At 36.4% G+C, this 20,928-nt stretch overlaps 1 protein-coding gene and 1 long non-coding RNA gene across 16 annotated transcripts; one reads left to right on the top strand and one right to left on the bottom strand.

Moving 5' to 3' along the window:
• Positions 1-536: 536 nt before the first annotated feature.
• LOC105420201 (thymidylate kinase-like) lies at positions 537-19,571 on the top strand. Of its 15 annotated transcripts, none has more exons than XM_088867791.1 (9): positions 537-601; positions 700-945; positions 4,099-4,230; positions 5,758-5,802; positions 6,339-6,503; positions 17,864-17,975; positions 18,197-18,256; positions 18,801-18,904; positions 19,069-19,571. In XM_088867791.1, the coding sequence occupies exons 6-9, from the start codon at positions 17,871-17,873 to the stop codon at positions 19,100-19,102; spliced, it is 303 nt and encodes a 100-aa protein (XP_088723917.1). In that variant the 5' UTR covers positions 537-601; positions 700-945; positions 4,099-4,230; positions 5,758-5,802; positions 6,339-6,503; positions 17,864-17,870; the 3' UTR covers positions 19,103-19,571. The 15 variants fall into 15 exon arrangements, 14 of the variants coding, with proteins under 14 accessions (XP_088723917.1, XP_088723915.1, XP_088723913.1 ...); XM_088867789.1 differs by having other exon boundaries at positions 4,099-4,246; XM_088867788.1 differs by lacking the exon at positions 537-601 and having other exon boundaries at positions 617-945; positions 4,099-4,246.
• Positions 19,499-20,559, bottom strand: LOC148782075 (uncharacterized). Its single transcript, XR_016056187.1, has 3 exons — positions 20,482-20,559; positions 20,309-20,386; positions 19,499-20,166 (listed from the first exon to the last, which is right to left on the bottom strand). It is a non-coding gene; the product is annotated as an uncharacterized LOC148782075 (long non-coding RNA).
• Positions 20,560-20,928: the final 369 nt, after the last annotated feature.

Below are 20,928 nucleotides of genomic sequence, written 5' to 3'. Positions count from 1 at the left end.
AACAAAAAGAAATTGTAGTTTCCATAAAATATCACGCAAACATTAAAATATAATCCGTAAATATTAAAATATGATTATAATTTTATTTAAGATATTAACAATTTGCCATTCGCTTTGGACATTAAACATGATCCTTATTATATATAAGATTTATAATAGAACAATCTATATATTAATTGTATTTTTAGGATTGTTTCACTTATTAAATAATTGTTATGAAATAGTATATCGCTTATGAATAGGAATTACATTTATGGTAATTTGTATGTCTATGTTTAGAATGCACACAAAGTTGCAACCTTGTACAATTAAAGTAAGGCACACTTCTAAACTTTGTCATAAAATACAATTTTGGTGTCGAAAATTTTTAGGATGGCATAAAAATCTATTTTTTAATCTAATTATTAAATTTTATACTCCAAAAATAGTTCAAATCAAGTAGATAAATAAACGCATAAAAATCATAAAAATGGATGGTCTAAATAATGCGTTGCAAGATGTACTATTTTTAAGACATAAAATCTTTTTTCTTTTCCACATCTATACATCGTGATGTTGTGATGACCAACATCAAAACAACCTTTTTCTAAGGATTTTAGAGGTGCACTTTATTTCTACATTTTAGTATGTCAACCTTATATAAACTGTTAGTTTTTTCTAACATAACGTTATATAAACTTTTTCCTTGAATTTTTGTAGGTAACACAGAGAAAGACGTAGGGATAAGACTTTCAGGTTGTACTTTACTTGACTTGAAGAGCTCATAGAAAAGCGTGGCCTCTTTTTCAGAGGTTATTGAAATTCTGGATGGCGAATAGCCGGTACGAGTATGTGAAATCCTTTGAACTCCCTGACAATCTGCTGCCTTCCACATGGATCATTGTTAGAATTGATGGCCGTGGCTTCCGAAACTGAGTCTATCTCTCTTTCTCATCATCATCCAAGGTGTGGATATATGCTTGTGAATCCATTTTGATGTATATTTCAATTGGGAATATTTAATTTTTCTTTTTCATCTCTTTCAATTGATTTACCCAAAAAAATCTCTTTCAATTGGGTTCTCTTTATAGGTCAGTTCATAGATGACTTATGAAACTTTATAACTTCAAGCTTGTCTGGTGCTGATGCAAAACTCTGGCCATATGTGTTTTGGCCGCTTTTTAGGTGATTCCAAGAATATGTGTCAGTGACTTTTTAAAAAGCCAAATTTCACCAATTTTTCAGACACACAGGAAAGTCTCTCTCTCTCTCTCACTGTTTTTGTTTTTTGGATGTGGGAATTTAGTCCCCATCCTGTAGTTGGAATAGAACGCAAGGCGTCGTATTGTAGCGCTCCCCACCATGCTGACCACCTAGCCTTGAGCCCATTCCTGAAAAGACTCTCTTAGTGTGTAACGAAAAGTTTGGAAATGCCTGCTTTAACCCTAAACTCAAAAGCCTACTGAAAAAAAAAACACGAAAAAAGAAAAAAGAAACACTGAAGTGCTACTTTCGTATGAAATCAAAATGGAAATTGATGCAAACATTTAACAGCCACACCAGCAGTAAAAAATCTGACTGTCATTTTCCCATGTTGCTCTTCTATTGTGTAATTGGAGTTTCCATACCTAATGTGTAACATCAAACCTGGTAGCTTGAGGGTTTTAGGCTTTTAGTCTTGCAAACAAGGTTGTATGTTTTCTGATCTCATCCTTACCAATAGAAAATGATCAAGATGAATAATGGTGTTGAGTTATTTTCTTATTTTTCTAGTTATAGATATCTTTAAATTATAAGTGGATGCAATCTATTCATGGAGCTCTGTATCAAATGTTTGAACTTTGACCTCTGATTGCAACAATTCATTGTTGTTATTTGGGATGTTATGAACGTAAGTTCCCTTAGGACACTAAATGGTTACCAACCTCTAGACTTAGATGGAAAAACAAGGTCAGTTAAAGTTGTGAATATTCAGTTAAATTAACTATAGATTATAGGGGTTGAAATTAGCGATATAGTTTGTCATATTAGGATGCAACTTCTTCTGTTTTCTTACAGGTGAAATGGGGTGCTTTTATTCCATTCTTAGTTTATTTATCAACTACTGATTTTTGTGTTGTGAACCATGCAGTAATTGTTTATTATATGAAGAGAAGTTTAAGGTTGTTAGGACATATATATTGTACAGATATTCAATCAAGTTGCTAGATTTTATGATTTGATGTAAATCTTTCCATGGGTCCCACATGAGAAATGATCATCCCGTTCTCTAAAACTACTAGACTTCATGTAATTTTTTTATCAGGTGGGGCTTTGATATTGTCAACCTTTATAAGAATTAGTTTGCTCTTCCTGTAAGAAAATTGTATAAACCTTTAATTTGATAAGAGTTTCTTATGTCTTCTTGTATTCACCAAGGAAGGACAATTCCTTTGGAAAGTTATTTTGATAAGGGAAGTAATTGGGTGCAACCATGATCCAGGAATTATTGGCGAACTCAACTTAGAGAAGCAATGTTCCTAAAATGGCCCCTCAATTGGGTGGGTACATAAGACAGTTTTGCATTATGCAAGCAACTGGATGCTAGCCCACATTTCTTTATTAAAAAATAAAAAAGAACCTCCTTCAAATTCTTATCTTGGGGAATATATGTCAGTGATGATAAATGAAGCCTTTATAAGTTCGAGCAACTATTTGCCTCATTTTCTTAGTAATGGGGTTTTCTGAATTGGTTTACTTTTTTGGTTATTCCCAAGCAGTGAATTGTATGTGTCTATCATTCATCTACACTGAAAAGAAGTTTGCTGATAGAGTTCTTTTTATGTAAATTTGGTTTTAGAGTTGTACCATACTTACCCGAAGCGATTCCAAAACCGAATCGATTTAGGAAACGGAATCGAGGAATCGCCACTAGTTGGAAGATTTCCTGTTTTTTGAATCAATGTCTGTGCAAGAGGAATCGTGGGAGATGAGATTCCTATTTGTAAGAATCAGGTTTCCCTAAAATGGGATTGAGAACCTTACATAATGGAACAAGATTCCTAGCTCTTTGGAATCAAGTTTTTGACCAAGTTGGAATCGACCTATATGGAATTGAGATTCCTTCATTTATGGAATCGAGATTCAGGCATCTTTGGAATCGAGAGGAACTGAGAGGAAAACAATATACATCTCAATGTCATTCACTTGTTTGACATGTCGTGCACATCTACATTATTTGTGTTCCTATTGCATTATTTCTAACATCTTGGAGTTGCAATCTCTCTATTGGATCAATACAATGCATCCTTAAATAATTAAGTAGAGAATGTGGACCACCACTTTAGTTTCTATTGGTCATTACAAGCGAAAAAAGATGACTACACCTTGTAGCTTTAGATTGGGTGTCTAGCTCGAGTAATTTGATGCCTCTAAAACTTCTAAACATTACTTCTCATAAACAAGCTAAAAAAAATGGTCGTACTTTGGTAAATACACAATAAATGTAGAATCGAGATTCACCAATTGTGGAATCGAGAATCAATAAATATTGGAAACAAGATTCCATAAATATTGGAATTTAGATTCCTAAAATAAGGAATTGAGATTCTAGACTTCACAAAAACAAATTCCATAAAGATTCTTTATCAAAATCGTCGAATCAGGATTCTGAATTGGAATTGCGACCTTCGGTGAGAAATTCAGTTAACTATGAGTTGTACATTGTATAAATTGTTGATAGTGTTGTGTGTTGTCAACTGGTCTTATAAGTGAAGGAGGACGTCCTACATAGTAGTGATATGGAAATCCAGATTTCTGTTCTCTTCATAATTCATGATTTTCTTTTAACAGAATATCTCACAGTTTTATTAGAATAATTGAGATTAGCATAAATGGCCTCAAGATGACAAATTCTATTGCAGAATAACTTATTTGTTTGTGTTTTGAATTTTCATGGTATTCTCATTCTATCTATGGAAAGAAATGCAACTCGTCCTTTTTGTTCTCATTCTTTACCTATATTTGAGAGCTGACATTCCTTTTTGAATAAGTTATTGTCTTCATGGTGCCTTCATGTAAGTTTATATGGCATTATCTTTCTTTAAGGAAATCCTGGTTCTTTTTAACCATTCTTGGTAGGTTTTCGGAGGCTCACGAATTTGAGAAGCCCAATGATGAGAATGCCTTAATGTTAATGAATTCATGTGCCATTTCCTTGCTAGAGGATTTCCTGGACATTGTATTCGCTTATGGTGTTAGTGACGGGTACAGGTGCTGAATTCATTTGGTAAATTTTTTACATTAGAATCAAACTTCTCAGTTCATATCTATTCAATGTCATCTCATATTGGATGGTTGTGTTTTTACCACCTAATACTTATTAGTGTACTATAACCCAATGGACTTTACAAGTCATAGTCCATTAGGTCATCGTTGTCCAATGAAATGATCAACGGTGAGGGAAAGAAAGCGGGACCCACAATGTTGGCTCACTCTCTTTATCATGGTCAATCACTTCATTCAATGTTAGATGACCCATTTGAGTTTGCCCATTATCCATTGGATGATAGCATACTTTTCCTACTCAAGGATAATATTTGTTATTAGGTGGGTTGGCAGAGTGGCTAGCTCCCAACAGGAATTGGTTATGATTTTTAATGAGATCACAGTTCTCTTTTCTCCATGGTTGAAAGAAGATCCATCAGCCAATGAGAGCGATGAAAACTCTGATCTTTAAGTTGTATTGAGTTTTCCTAGTCAATAAGATTCTGCCTTTGGCATCTTCTTGGTGCTGAGTAGTGATGCTTGGACTTCAGTTCGAGTTAATAAAGTTTTAAACTGTTACCAATGAAATAAGAAAAGAAAAATATTAGTTGGGATGAATTTCAAAGTTGATGTGATGCAGGGAAAAAATAATAAGCAGAAAAAATAAAAATAAAAATAAAGGTAGCCTCTCTCTGGGTCTACAAGGGAACCCTAAGATCTTTTCACAAGATCAAACTTTTTCTTTATTCTCCAATCACCCTCTCTACAAAGAAGCGACCACTTCCCTTTAAATACAAACTAAAAAAAACACAAAAGAAAAGAAAAGAAAATTAAACTCTATCTTATCTCTTAAAATCATGTCTAACATCTCCTAATCGATTGTTAGGGGTGGTAATGGACCCGGGACCTGACCCAAGATCCGACCTCGGTGGGTCCGGATATGGGTCCAAAAATTGGACCCGGCAAGTCAGGTACAGGTCCATGTAAACCCGACCAAGACCCGACCCGAATAGTGTTCATATTTAAATAAATATAACTCTATTTTTTTAGTTATAATATTTAAATAATACATGCATATATTTAATATAATATTTAAATATATTTAATATAATATTTAAATATATTTAAGTATATATACATTTTCTTGGGTTGGGTCCAATCAAGTTCGGTCGGGTTCAGGTTCGGGTTCGGGTCTTTTAAATTTTTTTACTAGGAACCGACCAGACCTATTGCTACCCCAATGGCAACCCAACGATATGATAATCCCTATCCATATAAAAAAAACTAAACTAAACTTCCACTTCTACCCTTGAAATCTCTGAAGCTAAAAAAGATAAGAATAACCCTAAAGAAAACTAAAAATAAAAAATTCCAAAATTCCAAATAACATATTTTTTAAGTCCTAGAAAAGTATTAAAAAAAAAAAAAAAAAAAAAAAAAATTCATCTTTTTTTTTATTTGCATCATGATGAATAGTATCAGACGATGTCTATTGGTTGTACTTAATGTGTAAATTATGTTTGTGCTTTGCAGTTTTGTTTTTAAGAAGAGTTCTCGAATCTACAAGAGACGTGCCAGGTTTCTTTTGCAATATCTTTCTTTTGATTCATGCATCTTCACCAGTTAGAATCATACTAATGTACTAGGGCGGGGTTAATCCTCATGAATTTTAGTATGATGAAGAGATTTTTAAAAGGGTAAGTATGCCTTAGTCCACTGGAGTATGGTAAATGATACTACATGCAGAGTCTGTTTCTGATGATAAACAGCACCGTGGTGATTAACCATACCGAGAGGTGAATGCCTCAGCAGGCCCCTCTAACATCAATCTCCACTGTCACCACTAGAGAACAGTGGATGCCCTTTTGGAGTATTGCTTACCCATCTCTATTGTATTATGGTTCCACTTGCTATTTAGAAACGAAATGCATCCAAGGGGTTGACCACCATGGTCATTGTCTTTACCTTGGAGGTCCATATTCCAGTCCATTGGACTATGGTACTTTTCTTCCCTAAATGAGATGAAAAATTCATTTTAGTTGCTGTTATTCTTGTAACTCGTGATTTTGAAGGGTTAAAAGATTTACATGGTTCTTGTTTCATTTAATTTGCAGCAAAATACTATCTACCAGTGTTTCATTATTCTACATATGTCATGAAGTGGGCGGAGTTCTTCCCCAATAAACCATTGAAGTATGCACCGTCTTTTGATGGGCGAGTTGTATTGTATCCTACAGTTGCATATGTTCATGATTATCTCTCGTGGCGCCAAGTGGATTGTAAGTACCTTTAATTGATAGACTCCCTGTAAGATCATGGGTCAATGCTTTGTTAAAATGCTGAGATAATTGAGATTTTCCTAGTGCATGATAATTACATAATTTAGCCACTTAGTGTTTTTGGAAAATGTACTGTGATTTATGGGAAAATGTAGCCCATTTGGTTCATCATCACTAAGCAGTGATGGAGAGAGAGTGGAACCCCACATTGGGGTTCATTTCCAATCTGATGGGTGTGTTGTAGTCCATTGTGTTACCAACGTGTTGAATGACGGGCATAATCGGTTGTGTGACCCACCACTGGGGTTTAGACCTTTTTCTGTCAGTTCTACTCTCCCATACCCTCCGTTAACATCCTTCATTTCATTGGATGGTGATAATCCCAAGAGAGAATTTTTTGCTATGGTTATTATGTGGTAGAATCCTATCTTCATTCAGTTTTGTTTTTTTCAGGTCACATAAACAATCAGTACAATACTTATTTATGGACATTGGTGAAGTCCAGAAAAACCAATGAGGAAGAACAAAAGATTTTAAAAGTGACATAATGTTAACTTTGCTGTAGAAGCACAGTGGCTGACCTTAGGCTGAGACTCACATTTTTTAGATAAAACATAGCTAAGATAAATTTGAAGATATTAGATGAGGACCAATTCCTAAGCCCTAATATGGAACATGACACATATGATTTCTATCATATATATATATATATATATATATATATATATATATATATATATATATATATATATATATATCTGAAACACATTGTTTCTTTCTCCCTGTCATTTGATGTTTGCTGAGTAGTCTGATCTTGTGAATTTCAGGTCCCACATGCTCTTGTGAAGTTTATTGTCCTGTAGTTCTCTCTCTTTCAAATATTAATTGAAAGTTCAGTCTTGGTTCAAGTCATGATTTCTTCTACTTTGCAAATTCATTTTTGATTTGATTCATGATGTCTTTCATCTGGTTTTATGCATGTTTTTTCCTCTAATGCTTATCAATGTTGCATTCATGCAAGATTCTAAGCCAATACTATCCTATGATGTTGGATGTAATCGATCCTAAGCCAATACTATTCCTGAGGGAAGAAATACCGGAAAAGCGTTTTGGGGAACATTCTAAACCCCCAAGACTTAATCCATGCCAAAAACTCCCCCAAAACCTCAACTTTGTGATTCATCAAAAGTTCGACAATTTTTTTATTTTTCGATCTTCCAAAATCAAAAGCAATGCTTCGTGGTATTTTTAGAGCTTCTAGTGGTCCAAATTGAGGACTTTTGGTGATCGAATAGATGACGTTTGGACCGACATTGTTTTCATTTTTATATTTTTAGAGCATTTTGCAATTATGATATTTGAATAAGGGTTTTGATAGTTTTTGCTATAATGGATTATGTTTTGAATCATTTGATTTTTTTTTTCCTCTTTTTTTTTTGCCTATCTACGATATATTTACATGTTTGTTGTTGAAAGATTGATTTTTTTTTTTTTGATGAATTGATTATTAACTCCTTTGGACAATGAAATTGGGCCTATATCGAATTCTTTTGTAAATAATTGATTCTTGTTTTGTACAGTGTGATGTTTTGTTATCCTATTAGTTTTGTTTTACTTCTTTTGATATTTATATTTGTAGATGAAACATTTACTGATTTGGATTTATATTTTATGAAGTCATAAACTTTGGATGAATTTGATATTTTGTGAATATTTAATATCTAAAACCAAATCATATGGATTTTAATTAGTAAATAATAATTTTATTATAACTTAGGTCTCTGCCCGTCTTGTCGAGGGTGCCGAGCCGCCTAGGCAGCTACGCCCCCAAAACGCCTAGGCGCCCACTTGTACTTTTATGAACATCGATCATATGCAAGTTTTTACCCTGAAGGGAAGGGATCGAGATGCACAGGAGAAAACCATATGAGAAACAAATGAAACCCTGAGGAGACAAAAATGGGGATAAAAAGTGAGGGCTCCATTAATAACAGTAACCCTAGCTAAGTTGTAGTCGTTATAAAGTTGGGAGAGACTGCACCTCCTTTGTCAAGGGAGTGTCCCACAGAACTACCCTCTCTCTATATGTGCTCATAAATGTGGAAAGATACGATCAATGTTCTAGTGATGTTCAAAAATTTTGTCGGAATAGGGGTTCAGGTTTCCGGGGGCAGGGAGTTGCCTTGGATACCTAATATGTAACATTCTTCGAATCCCTTTCGCAGGTAAGGACATTGCCGCATTCTTGTCTAGAAATCTTTACTCCTTGAAGTAGGGTAGAGGATGATGTTGTGAGTAGGGTAGAGGATGATGAGTTACCAATCGGCCTGGAAAAGAGGATGATGTTGTGAAGTTGGACATATCAAGAATGAGAATTTATTGTTGAGAGATCAGCTATGTCAGTTACTTGATATTAATTTATACTCTGAAGTTGTCTGTTTTTGCAAGTATTGGAGCTAATGTCCTTTGACTAAAGATTAATAGTATTGTGAATGCCTTGTACTTATTGTGCGGATGGGATAAGCCTTGAAGTCTCTTTGGATGCAAGAGATCACTTTTCTTCTTTAATGCATTGTTCTATTCTTGTATTTCTTTTGGTCTGATTGATTTTGTAGGATAAAGGACTTTTGCATTACTTGCTGGACTAGAATTTCATTGACTACCGAGCCATCACATGCAATATAAATCTGAAACTTTCTTGGGAGAAAGAAGTTGTAGAATTGCAATAATTTTGTGTCTATTATTTAGATTTGTAAAGCTAGCCAACTAGAATAGGACTCATATATGTTGAGCTCACACCCTTGGAGTCCTATCGCAACTATACGAAGTCAGGCAGTGGAATTAAGTGTGTGCTATAGTGGAAACAGTAAACGAGCAAAGAAGCGATCATCGCATGCAATAATTTTTACGTGGTTCACCCTTAGGAGTTGCATCGACAGGAGAGAGGCAAACAATCCACTATAAACAATGGAAATTACAAGGATTCGATGAGACAAATTCCTTCTTTTGAGAGGCTTTCTCTCACTTGGATTTTCTTTTTTAAGAGGCTTTGAATTTCCCTTGGTCTTCTTCAAGAGGATCTCTACTCTCTCTCTCTCTCTCTCTCTCTCTCTCTCTCTCTCTCTCTAGAGGCTTCTGGTTCTCTCTAAGATTTTCTTTTTCATCAAAGGGTTTTTTTCCTTCAGCATCTCTCTAAGAAGATTCCTCTGTTAGGTTTTCTGTCTTAGATCTTTTCCCTCTCTCAAAAGGAGCTCTCTTTCTTTCTCTGTTTAAGGGGGTTCAGCCCAAAGCCCACATCTTCAATCTTTTGCTAGATCCTATCATATTTCATTCTACCGTGCATACTGAACATGGGGGACAATGGTAAAAGAATGAATCCCATTACGAGTTGCATACCAGTGCAAGGCGATATAGAGTAGAGGAGCAACTTGCTTCAGGAGTGTCACCTGCAGTTAAACTGAGAAGGTCCTCTATGGAACATAAACCCTCAAGAAGGAAATGCGTATCGGAGTATGTTATGCCAATTGTTGGGAGTAAGCTAGAAAGCTACAAGGAAGCTGGATGAACATAAAGAGTGGATTGGACTATGAAAGAGGATATGGGATGCCTTGTATAAGAACCACATCTATTACTTGTGAAGTTGCGAAAAGGCAAAATGGCAATCAAGAACAAGGTATTCAGGCTGAAGATTGAAGGAAATAGCTGGCAACCTAGGTGCAAGACAAGGTTGGTTGTGAAATGTTTCAGAAAGACAAAGGGCATGGGAAATTATCAAAAATATCCTTTTACTCAATAATTTGAGAAACACCCATATTTTTCAAGTTTAGGTGCATACTTATTTTTTCTTGTTTTATTTATTTATACTCAAAATACCGTTCATGTCTATCATGAGCTTAATAGGTCTATATGGTTATTCCAAGCACCCCAAGAACCACCCAGGTGGCTGCTTGGGCCTTCCCGGGCCTATAAGGGCCATGAAGGTCCATCATGGACCTAATAGGTCCGTGATGATCCCAATATAGGTCCTAGGAACGTGATTGTCCCAAGACCATCACGAACCTATTAGGTTCGTCATGGGTGGTCATGAACCTAATAGTTCCATGATGGGCTCTAGTCCTCTGAATCATAGCTGAATGAAGACATGTAGAAACTCACCCTAATTCCTCTATTGCTCATCTTTCCAGTCTAAACCATACTTGGATATTTTCGTAGTGTAATGTCCTTTCTTTCTAAAACTTCGAAGCCAAATTCTTCTCCAAAGGTGGCATTCTCAATCTTAGGAAATTTTTTTTTCAGTGACTCATGTAATTCAAAGGGAATCCTATTCAAAATTTGCTACTCGCTCCAACCTGGTGCCATCGTTGCCAATCACTATACAAATTCGGCTTCTAAATTACAAAAAGAAAAATCTCCCTAGTAAAATGTTGATCTTGTGCCCATTAGGACCATCACGGATCTATTAGGTTTTTGATGGGTTTTTATGGACCTATTAGGTCCATGAAGCCCCAAGCATCCACTTGGGTGTGTCTTCGAGTGCTTGGGACCATCATGTACTATTAGGTCCATTATGGACCATCATAAATGCCATAGGTTTGTGAAGGGGTATTTTGGGTAGAAAAATAAAAAGAGAATGTTTGTGTATAAAATTGAAGAAACTAAGGTACTTTTAGAAATATTTGGAAAAAAGGGATATTTTCAGTAATTTCCCAAGTGATGGAATCTTTTCTCAAGTTGTAATTGGTTCCTCTCGTGGTGGATATTTTAAGCCAAGTACTAAGCATAGCCCATCATGCAAAAAAGGAGAATGAAGAAATTAATGAAGTTCCTTGTGCAAAAAAGGAGAATGAAGAAATAGATAAAGTTCCTTATGCATTGGCACTAAGTTTATTGTATGTCATAGTGTATACAAGGCCAAATCTTGCATTTGCATGGTCGAAATGGCTGCCATGGGACCATAAAGCCTGAAACTGGAAGTGGAGATTGTTGAGGTCTCCTGTCCCATGAGGAGGAGGGACCATGAGATGATCTACATGCTGTTTTTTAGGGAAATTATAAAAAATGTACCTTAACTTTTGGCTGATTAAAAACAGACCCATACTTTTCTAAACTTCATCTATACCCTTTTTTTCACTTTTTGCATTATTTGGACCAAAGTAGCCTTCACGATAGTCGTATGACTATGAAGGAATCACGATAGAATCAATACCGTGATGGTCTTGATGTTTTGAGGTATCACGGTACTTTAAATACCGTGATGACCATGAGAAGTATCACAACATTTAAAGTGTCATGATGGCCTTCAATTCTATAACAGCATTAGAAATACCGTGATGGTATTAAATTCTATTTACCCGTGATGGTCTTCTAACCATTGACGAGAACAAAGATGGAAGGGCAGCTACTTTTGGGGATGACATCGCTATTGAAGCATTGGCCACTGAATTCAAGAGAGATTGTCGTGGTGAGCATATCTCTGCTTCATTTCATTCTCTTATTTGTTCTCTCTCTCGGGTTTATTTCTCTTCCTGATCTCTTTTTTTTTAGTAGCCCTCACAAAAATTGAATGCCCAAAGAATAAGAGTAAACGAGGAAAAAATGGATGGAATTCATAGAACAACGACGGCTTTTTTGGGAGAAGCAGCGGCGGTTGAATCAGCAGCACAAGCGATCAACAACTCGTAGTGGTCGGCTCTTGCCCCGTACCAAACTTGCAAATATTGATAATATTCCCTTTTCAAAAATCTCATTTCCAGGTTGTTAGAGTCTGAGCTGGAAGTTTGCGATATTCCTCATTTGCGCGCACAGAAAGAGAGAGAGAAGGAGTTATGTTCCATGCTCCTTGGAGATATGTTCCATGTTCCTTAAAGAGAGGGTGAGCAATTTTCCTTATTGGGTCCCACTGTAAAGATAGCGTGCTCCTTTTGAAGAGAGAGAGAGAGAGAGAGAGAGAGAGAGAGAGAGAGAGAGTGTTTTTTTTTCTAGGTACATATGCCTCTCACGAGAAGAAACATGGGGGGCTTTATAACTAAGCCCCTGAGCTTGTAAGGAAGGAAAAACATGCACCCTTCTTCGTCCGAAGGGCCATCAGAGCCATTTTATAACAGTATTGCGGATGATGTTATAGAATTGAAGACCATCACAACACTTTAAGTGTCGTGATACTTCTCATGGCCATCACAGTACTTTAAGTACTGTGATGCCTCAAAACATCAAGACCATCATGTCACTAAGTCTACCATGATACCTTCACGATCATACGACTAGTGAAGGTTATTTTGGTCTAAATAACGCAAAAAGTGAAAAATAGGTATACATGAGATTTAGGAAAGTATGAGGTTTTTTTTAATAAACCAAAAATTAAGGTACATTTTTTATAATTTTTCTATTTTTTATAATGAGGAGGTCCCCTTTGGCATTACCCTTAAAGTGAGTGGGGTATATGGGGAGAATACCAAAGTACTTGGGGAGCGAGTCATTGGAATCACATACTAGAGGAGCAACACAGGGCCCAAATGACTTGGGGAACAAGTCATTAGGATTAACGGTTTGGGGTGCATAGTGTCAGCAGTTCGACCTATTTTCACTGGTTGGAGCATCATTGACTGATTCAGTCAGTTTTCCTGTGTGGCATGTATGGTCCATTGTTCACTAGATGGTTCAGGTAGATCTCCCAAGAAAAGGTGCATTTTTTTTCCTTCCAGTGAGTTTGTATATTTAATTTATTTGTTCATGTAGTTTGGCACTTTCACATAATTTATTTGTGGATCTTCTATGTTAGCATCTTTACTTTCCATAATTGGGGAACAAGGGAAACTTTAGATCTGGCGCCACCCACGTATAAAACATATGTGACCCCTATTTTTAGCTGTTTGATTTGAATTGACATTTGGGATTATTTTATTCATAATATCACAAAGTTTTGGGGATTTGATCTGTGATCGGATGTTTTAAAAGAGTATTTTTATTTTATAAATTTTTTATAGAGAATTTGGGTGTGCACATCTTACAGGGGTGTGCACATCTAACTGAATGTTTTTATTTTTGCCAAGTGCCCCCATTAAGGTTAGGGTGTCCCCAAATTTCATGCAAAACTGATTTGTAGAAAAAATAAATATAAACAATTAGGCATGACATTCGTCTATTTAGAACGAATAGTTAAGAGTAAGGGTTACAAATGTTTTATATATTGTAGGACTACATGTAAAGTTCCTCTTCAATTATTACTTTCTTATCAATATCCCTTGAGATTTCCTTCTCTTGTGGGAGGAAAAATCAACGCGATTGTTTTAGTCAACAATAGTTCTTACTGTCTACTTTCTAAACGGTCAAACCTAGTTGTTTAAGTGCTTAATCAGTTATTTAGTACACGTCATTGATTCTAAAATAAAAAGGATTGTTTACAAAGAGACTATTTATCTTTATTACAAGGAGATCACAACTATTCCCACTCACTAGATGTAAAATTGGATGGTTTCACGAAGTTCGAGAAATTGTTTTTTTTTTTAACTTTCTGTCTATTGTGTGGATATGTATCTCACTATCTCTTGATAAGATTAGGTATATATACGTATCTCTTGATAAGATTAGATGTCATTGTATAAGTATGTATCTCTGAATTATGATAAGATTAGATATATGATAGATGTCTATCCATAACTGAATGTATATTTATACATGTCTTGTATATTCTTAGATATATCAATAGACACAGAGCACAGGATCAGTATAAATATACAACCGAACCGGATCGAGCAAGAATAGATACCTATCATATAATATCAAGGGCATCTAATCTTATCCATCATAATCAAGAGTTACATATCCATACAAGGACACCTAATCTTATCACGAGATACATATCCATATGATAACATATTCATTGATATTCTTACAACCATCCATTTTGAAATTCAAGGGACAAGAAGGATTGTAACGTCTTTGTACAAAAGATAAATGGTCTATTTGTATATTTTTCCAAAATAAAATCCCAAAATCTTATATCAAGAAATAGGTCATTTACTCCATCTCATTTACTTGAGGGAGTAAATGCTAATCTTGCTTGTGGAGCACAATATTTATGGTATTTTTCTCTTGAAAGATAGAAGTTGAAATATCCTCTTTTCAAAAGGAGCACAGGTTTGTGTAAAGAAGTTGGGTAAACTCACCATTTCCTTTGCAAGAAACCCTAGCTTGTGCAGCATGAGTATATGTGTTAATGGTATTTTTCCATGGCTTGATACATCAAGGACACGGTTTAGACACTTTTGTAAATCCTTTAAAATCTGGCTACGGAGGTATTAATTTCACTTAATATCTTGCTTCTCCCTTTATCTGAATGATGCGTAAACATTATATTTAAAAAGCTAGTTTTGGGGTTGGCATTTATAGCACTCGTATTTGTATCAAATTCTAAAAAACTAATAGGAGATAGTTTACAATGCTCCAACCATAGAGAGAGAGAGAGAGAGAGAGAGAGAGAGAGAGAGAGAGGGCTTCGAATGATAATGATCTATATTATATACCTTAGGAGAGGGAAGAGAGTAGTGTTATTTAGTTCCATGCGGGTAATCTCCACATATGAAGAGGTAATAATATCTTTTGTCTCGATTTTCTAGTTTTTTAACCATTCAATAGGGGAAAATTATGGATACCCTCATGGACCATACTTTCTAAGCGTATGACCTTGCAGTATTTTTAGGCGTAGAATCTCCTAATATTTTTTAAATCCCACAACCAACCCAATGTCTATTTAACTTTGCAACCACCTCCACCAGGAATAAAGTAGTCATTGTTTTGGATGAGAATATTGCTGTGTAAATAAATCACAATTTTCTCTCTAAAAATTTAAAATTTTAGAAAAAGAAACTATCTAAAAAACTTTAGAGATAAATTATCTTAAATTACTAGTATTTAGAGAAATTTTTTGGGAGAAACTATCTCAAAACATTTCTATCTCAAATTTCAATAGAAAAAAATTTTCTCAAAATTTTTAGAGAGAGAATACAAAAACTTATATTTCAAGTTGTTTGAGAGAGGAACTTTAAGACAGAGAGTGAAGGGATGTGCACCAATTGTAGGTTTATATATGTGGGGTATTTTTATCCAAAACATTTTTTTTTTTTTTTTTTTTTTGGGAGTTGGCTCAAAACTAAATAGTAATGAGGTTAGTTTTGTTACTTACACAGTAGTGGTGGAGCTGTGCTTAGTAAGTGTGAAAAGTACTGGGTACAGCAATGCTTGACAGTGGGGTCTAGGGGATACATCATGAGGATAGAGTGGAGGTACACTTGACTTAAACCGGTTTGGTGGACCATCTTAGGCCTTCATCACCATTAGGCCCATTGATGAGAGCAGACCATGGTGTTATACTAGCATTTATTATTCTATACTTTCCAATGATCAAAGGGCCTCACATTGTTCCCAGGGATCTAGGCCACATTTTGGGTTCCATAAAAAATAGTGTGAAATGGTTTGATAGGGCTGCAACCCTATCAAAATACGGAAACCTCACTTCATGACTCATTACTTCAATTGTCGAAGAACCTTTAAATCGATCATCTCAGCTTGAACATTAGGTTGTGAAAAAGAAATAGGATTTCAAGTTCTCAAAATAGTCTATATTGCAACAAATTATCTAGACCATCTGTTTCATCCTAAAAATAAGTATTCACGGATCTGCAAGATCTATACCATATTTTTAGTACTATATTCCAGGAGGTCCCTTCGCTATTCTGAACTGGAGAACTTCCTTAATCTATCTGTGTCTCTTGAGGAGCAATTCTTCCCTTTATGGGCGAAGATAGGCTCTTTTGGTGCCCCTCCCCATCGGGTTTCTTCTCGGTTTCATCCTTCTACCGAAAGCTTTCTCAACCTCCTACCTATCCCCTTAATCCCCCCTCCTTAGCAGCTCGGGCTTGGTTCTCCTTGGTGCCACACAAAATTCTGTTCTTTACTTGGTTGACCTTACACCGAAGGGTTCTAACAGTTGATCTCCTTTAGAGAAGAGGCATACCCATGCCAAACCGGTGCACTCTATGTCTCTAGGTGGGGGAGAGACCTCTTTCTCCATTGTCCTTTTGCCTTCTTCTTGTGGGGTTTTCTTCTCAATCTTTTCAACTGGCAATGGGTGACACCTCAATCTATCCCTTGTCTCTTCTCCTCTTTGTTGCCTTCCCCTTTGGCAGAGTCGGGTCGCTTGCTCTAGAAGGCATCTATCTTTGCTCTCCTCTTGACGATTTGGCTTGAGCGAAACAATCGAATCTTCCAAGGTATATACAAATACCCTGAAGTGCTTTTCAATCAGATCAAGTCCCTTGTCTCCTTCTGGGCATCCGAGGACAAAGTCTTCAAAAGTGTTATGAGGTCAGCATTCCAGCTCAATTGGCAACCTCTGCTCCACCTTTCTCACCCCGGGGTCTCTAGGTCTTCCCACTGGTCCCCCCCAATTTCGGGAACCATCAAGCTCAATTTTGATGGGTGTTCCCTGGGTAACCCCGGCCATGAAGGCATAGGTAGCCTCTTCCGGAACAATGAGGGCCACATTCTTGCGTCATTTTCCAAATCGATCGGTCATTCCGACGCCCAATCAGTGGAAGCCCTTGTGCTTCTTGAAGGTTTGCGATTTTTTGTCGCTCATTGGGCTTGCCTCCTCATCGCCGAAGGAGATTCCAGCAATGTCATCCAATGGGCCTCGGCAGCAGCACCCTATCCTTGGGAATTGGCGCTCACTTTCGAAGAGATCACCCATCTTTGTTTCTGGAATTTCGATCTCATGGAGCCATGTTTGGCGCAAGAGTAATTCTGAGGCGGATGCCCTTGCCAAAGAAGGTGCCTCTAACACCTCCACAGCGGAAGATTAGGAATGCATCTGGAAGGATCTGCCGGTCTCGTTTGCGAGTTTTAGATTTTACAGTTTTCTTCCTGGGTCCCTGTGGGGTTACCTACCCTTGTCTATTTTATATCTGGCCCCGCCTTGGGGGGCTCCGCAATTGTATCTTCACTTTCATTTCAATAAGGAGTTAAACAGTCTCAAAAAAAAAAAAAAAACTCAACCCACCTCCTTTACCGGCTTGGGATGGGTTAAGGGAAGTTTAAGGTCCTCACCCTTATTAGACTAATCTCCTTAGGAAACCATTACCCCTAAATGTTGAGCATGACAAGGATTTTTTGCATGCTGAAATTGAAGGTTTGGATCAACAAGATTAGCCTTAGACTTGCCATTTCTTTACATATACATGTCATTGCTCTTGATTCCTAACTTATATGAATCTGGTGTTAGTATACCGTGTCACCTATTTATTCAAGAGCTCTCTCTCGCTCTCATGCTTGGGTTGTTCTAATTCTAGACTCGTGTTTGGTAGGTCATTGATGGAGCACAAGCTAAGGGCTGGAACCACTCTCATTGTCGATAGATATTCTTACTCTGGTGTGGCTTTCTCAGCTGCCAAAGGTCTTGATCTTGAGTGGAGTAAGGTGCAGTTTTATGATACCTGTTTCTGTATCACGAACTCTACCTTTTTCTTTCTTTGCATTTTTAAGGTGCCAAAACTTTTATCTATGATTAACTCTTACTCCCCTAGCCCAAAGAAGAAAGAACTTGTGATCTCTACGGGACCTAAAGATCTTGATCTCTATGTATGATGAATTATATTGTTTTTGCCCTTTCTAAAGTCCTTATGTTTCTTTTTTTGCAGGCTCCTGAGATGGGATTGTTGGCTCCAGACCTTGTAGTCTACTTAGATATTCCTCCTGAGGTACTGTATATCTCAAATATATTTTATGAGGAAAAGAATAATATATTCCAATGGATTATGGAAAACTACAGTGCATTAGAGTCATGACCATCTAGAGGAAGTGGTCCAATTTTGGGTATTAATCTGTCCATCACCATCCATTATTTTCTTGGACAGTGATGATCCAAATGGACTATGGCTTCCTGTATTCCATTTGAGGATAGGATACTCTCCCATTTCTTTAAACTTGTGTTATACATGAAATATCAGGAATTCTGGCTTGACACTGTTATCTCAACCCTTTGCAATTTGGGTTTCCCCAAATTACCCTAAGCAACAATATATTTCAGATATTCATATTATATTGGGTAGTTAATATTAATTCCGGCACTTTTCTTGAATCAAAACCTTTTTTAAAATATTTTTTGATTGATTGCTTATTACTTTTTAGTTCTTATTAGTTCTTATTTCATTTTTGGATGTTTCTTGTGTGATATTTCTCATCTTTTAATATCATCCCATCGACATTGTAAATTGTTTGGTCGGGTGAACTTGTATGTCCCAGAAAGCTGCTGAGAGAGGAGGATATGGAGGACAGAGATATGAACAGCTGAGTTCCAAAGGAAAGTGGACCAACATTACGGAACGCTTCATGACCCCACATAGAAGGTACACGCTTAAACTTGTCAGACACTTGTTTTAAATCTCTCTCTCTCTCTCTCTCTCTCTCTCTCTCTCTTGCTCGCTCGCTCTGTGACAAATTACAGTTCTTTTTCTTTTGCCTTATGTGCCTGACTAGGTTTTCCTGAGTTGTTTATTTCAATGGCTTGCAGGTTGTTGATGCATGTCTATCCATGGAGGATGTAGAGGAACGTCTGAGACAACTAGCTAAAGACTCTGTTAGCTCTTGCCAAAATGGGATGCAACTCTCTCAACTATGGTTAAAGGTTTAGTTTCCCTCTAGGAATGAAAGCAGGGCTAATGATCACGCGAAATTCGCAGCATATTGGAGAATGATATTTGATATTGGTTGCTTAATTAAGGTTTCATGTTGTGAAACAACAGAATATGGTTAGAGAGAGAGAGAGAGAGAGAGAGAGCTGTGTACATGTTCGCTGCTATTACTGTTTCTTGCTTTTGATGCCAGTATTACTGATCACGACCAGTTTCCTATGAGATACTGGCAAAAGAGAAATTTCTTAAGATGTAATTCAGTTTTAGTGTGAGAGTTTACAGTATTCATTCCAGGATGAGAGGTCCTGATGATCCATTTATGGACCCCATGCTATTATATCATGTTTACCATCATGTATTGGAAACTATTCCATCGGCATTCCATTGGTCTCTCTCTCATACAAACACATATTGATCTTGAGTAAGAGAGTTAATTTAGAGCTTAATGAAATTGATTCTTTTCTACTGCAATCCTACAAAACACCACGTCAAATGTTTCTAGGTGAGAGAGACTTCAATGTAAAAAACAGTTTCCACAGATATTGGTCGCACTTCAATTTTAGCTTCAACTCTAACCAACAAACACATGGTGAATGACAAACTCAAAATAAATCAAAGAACGAACTCTCAGCAACAAAAGGGTTCATCTCATTCTTGTCTCTCCTTTAGGCACGGATGTTGTTAGCTTTCCAGCCTCCTCATAGGTGAATGAAAGCCAACCAGCTCAGATTTGTGTCTTTTCATGCCATGCATTCTTTGCAGCCTTTGTGGAGTGAGCATAATCAAGTATGTTTTCTTTAGCCAATTGATAAAGAATACATGCAAGTACAAACTGCTTGCTGAATAAAATTACTTTGAACAATTTAATGATCTTTTTTCTTGGCATCTCTTTGTGAAAGGATAAGCTTTGTCCTCACCAAAACACCAAAGAATATTGAACCCCCAATACCAATCCAGAGTACTCGAGGACTGATGCCCTGCAAAAGGAAACGACTCAATTTCTGAAACTATTAAAATAAGCTATAGTATTTTGTCTGATGACATATGTATGATTAAGTCATCCATATCAGATGGCTACGGAAGACTTTTAGAATCTATAAAGTTAGTGAAATAGTTAACCTTCAGTAGCGCAGAAGGCCCTTCTTTTACAATTGTCTGAGCGCAATCGAAAATCCCTTTGTATTGGTTGGTTGATCCCTGCAAGTGAGATTAAAATTTACATTTATAAATCGAGAATATAAGAGCATTACAAAACTAATATATGTGGAAAGAGAATCATCTTTTCACAATACTTGCACCATTAATCGGGTCTTAATGACATCAAGAGGAGTGGTCATAGCACCAGTTAATGCACCTGCAAAAGATGCAATAATGAAACTGATACAGAAAAAATTCTAGTAAGCAAAAATTTATAAATAGCTGAAGATATCAAAATTTAGTCCCTTCTACTGCATATATTTGTATCTAATCTATTAACTTTTGAGAAAAAAATTAGTTCAGGTTGGATGGCTCAGAAAGTAAGCTTTATGGCCAAGATAATTGTTGTTTTGTTGCTCTTAATTTAGTTTATTGTCTATGGCGCATGCGATTCATGCAAGTCATATTCTGGCGAGGTGAATTCTACACTAAGTTTAGGTGGATGACAGTAGGGAGGATTTGAGAACATGGGATTTTTTGTACCATGAGTTGAAGCTTCTGATGCAGTGTGCTTTATTTGCTCCTCTTACTAAAAGCATCAT

This window comes from Amborella trichopoda, chromosome 5, assembly GCF_054954075.1.
Source record: "Amborella trichopoda isolate Santa Cruz 75 chromosome 5, AtrichopodaSantaCruz75HAP2 v2.0, whole genome shotgun sequence".
NCBI classification, from domain to species: Eukaryota; Viridiplantae; Streptophyta; class Magnoliopsida; order Amborellales; family Amborellaceae; genus Amborella; species Amborella trichopoda.
This window is presented reverse-complemented; position numbering and strand designations above follow the sequence as displayed.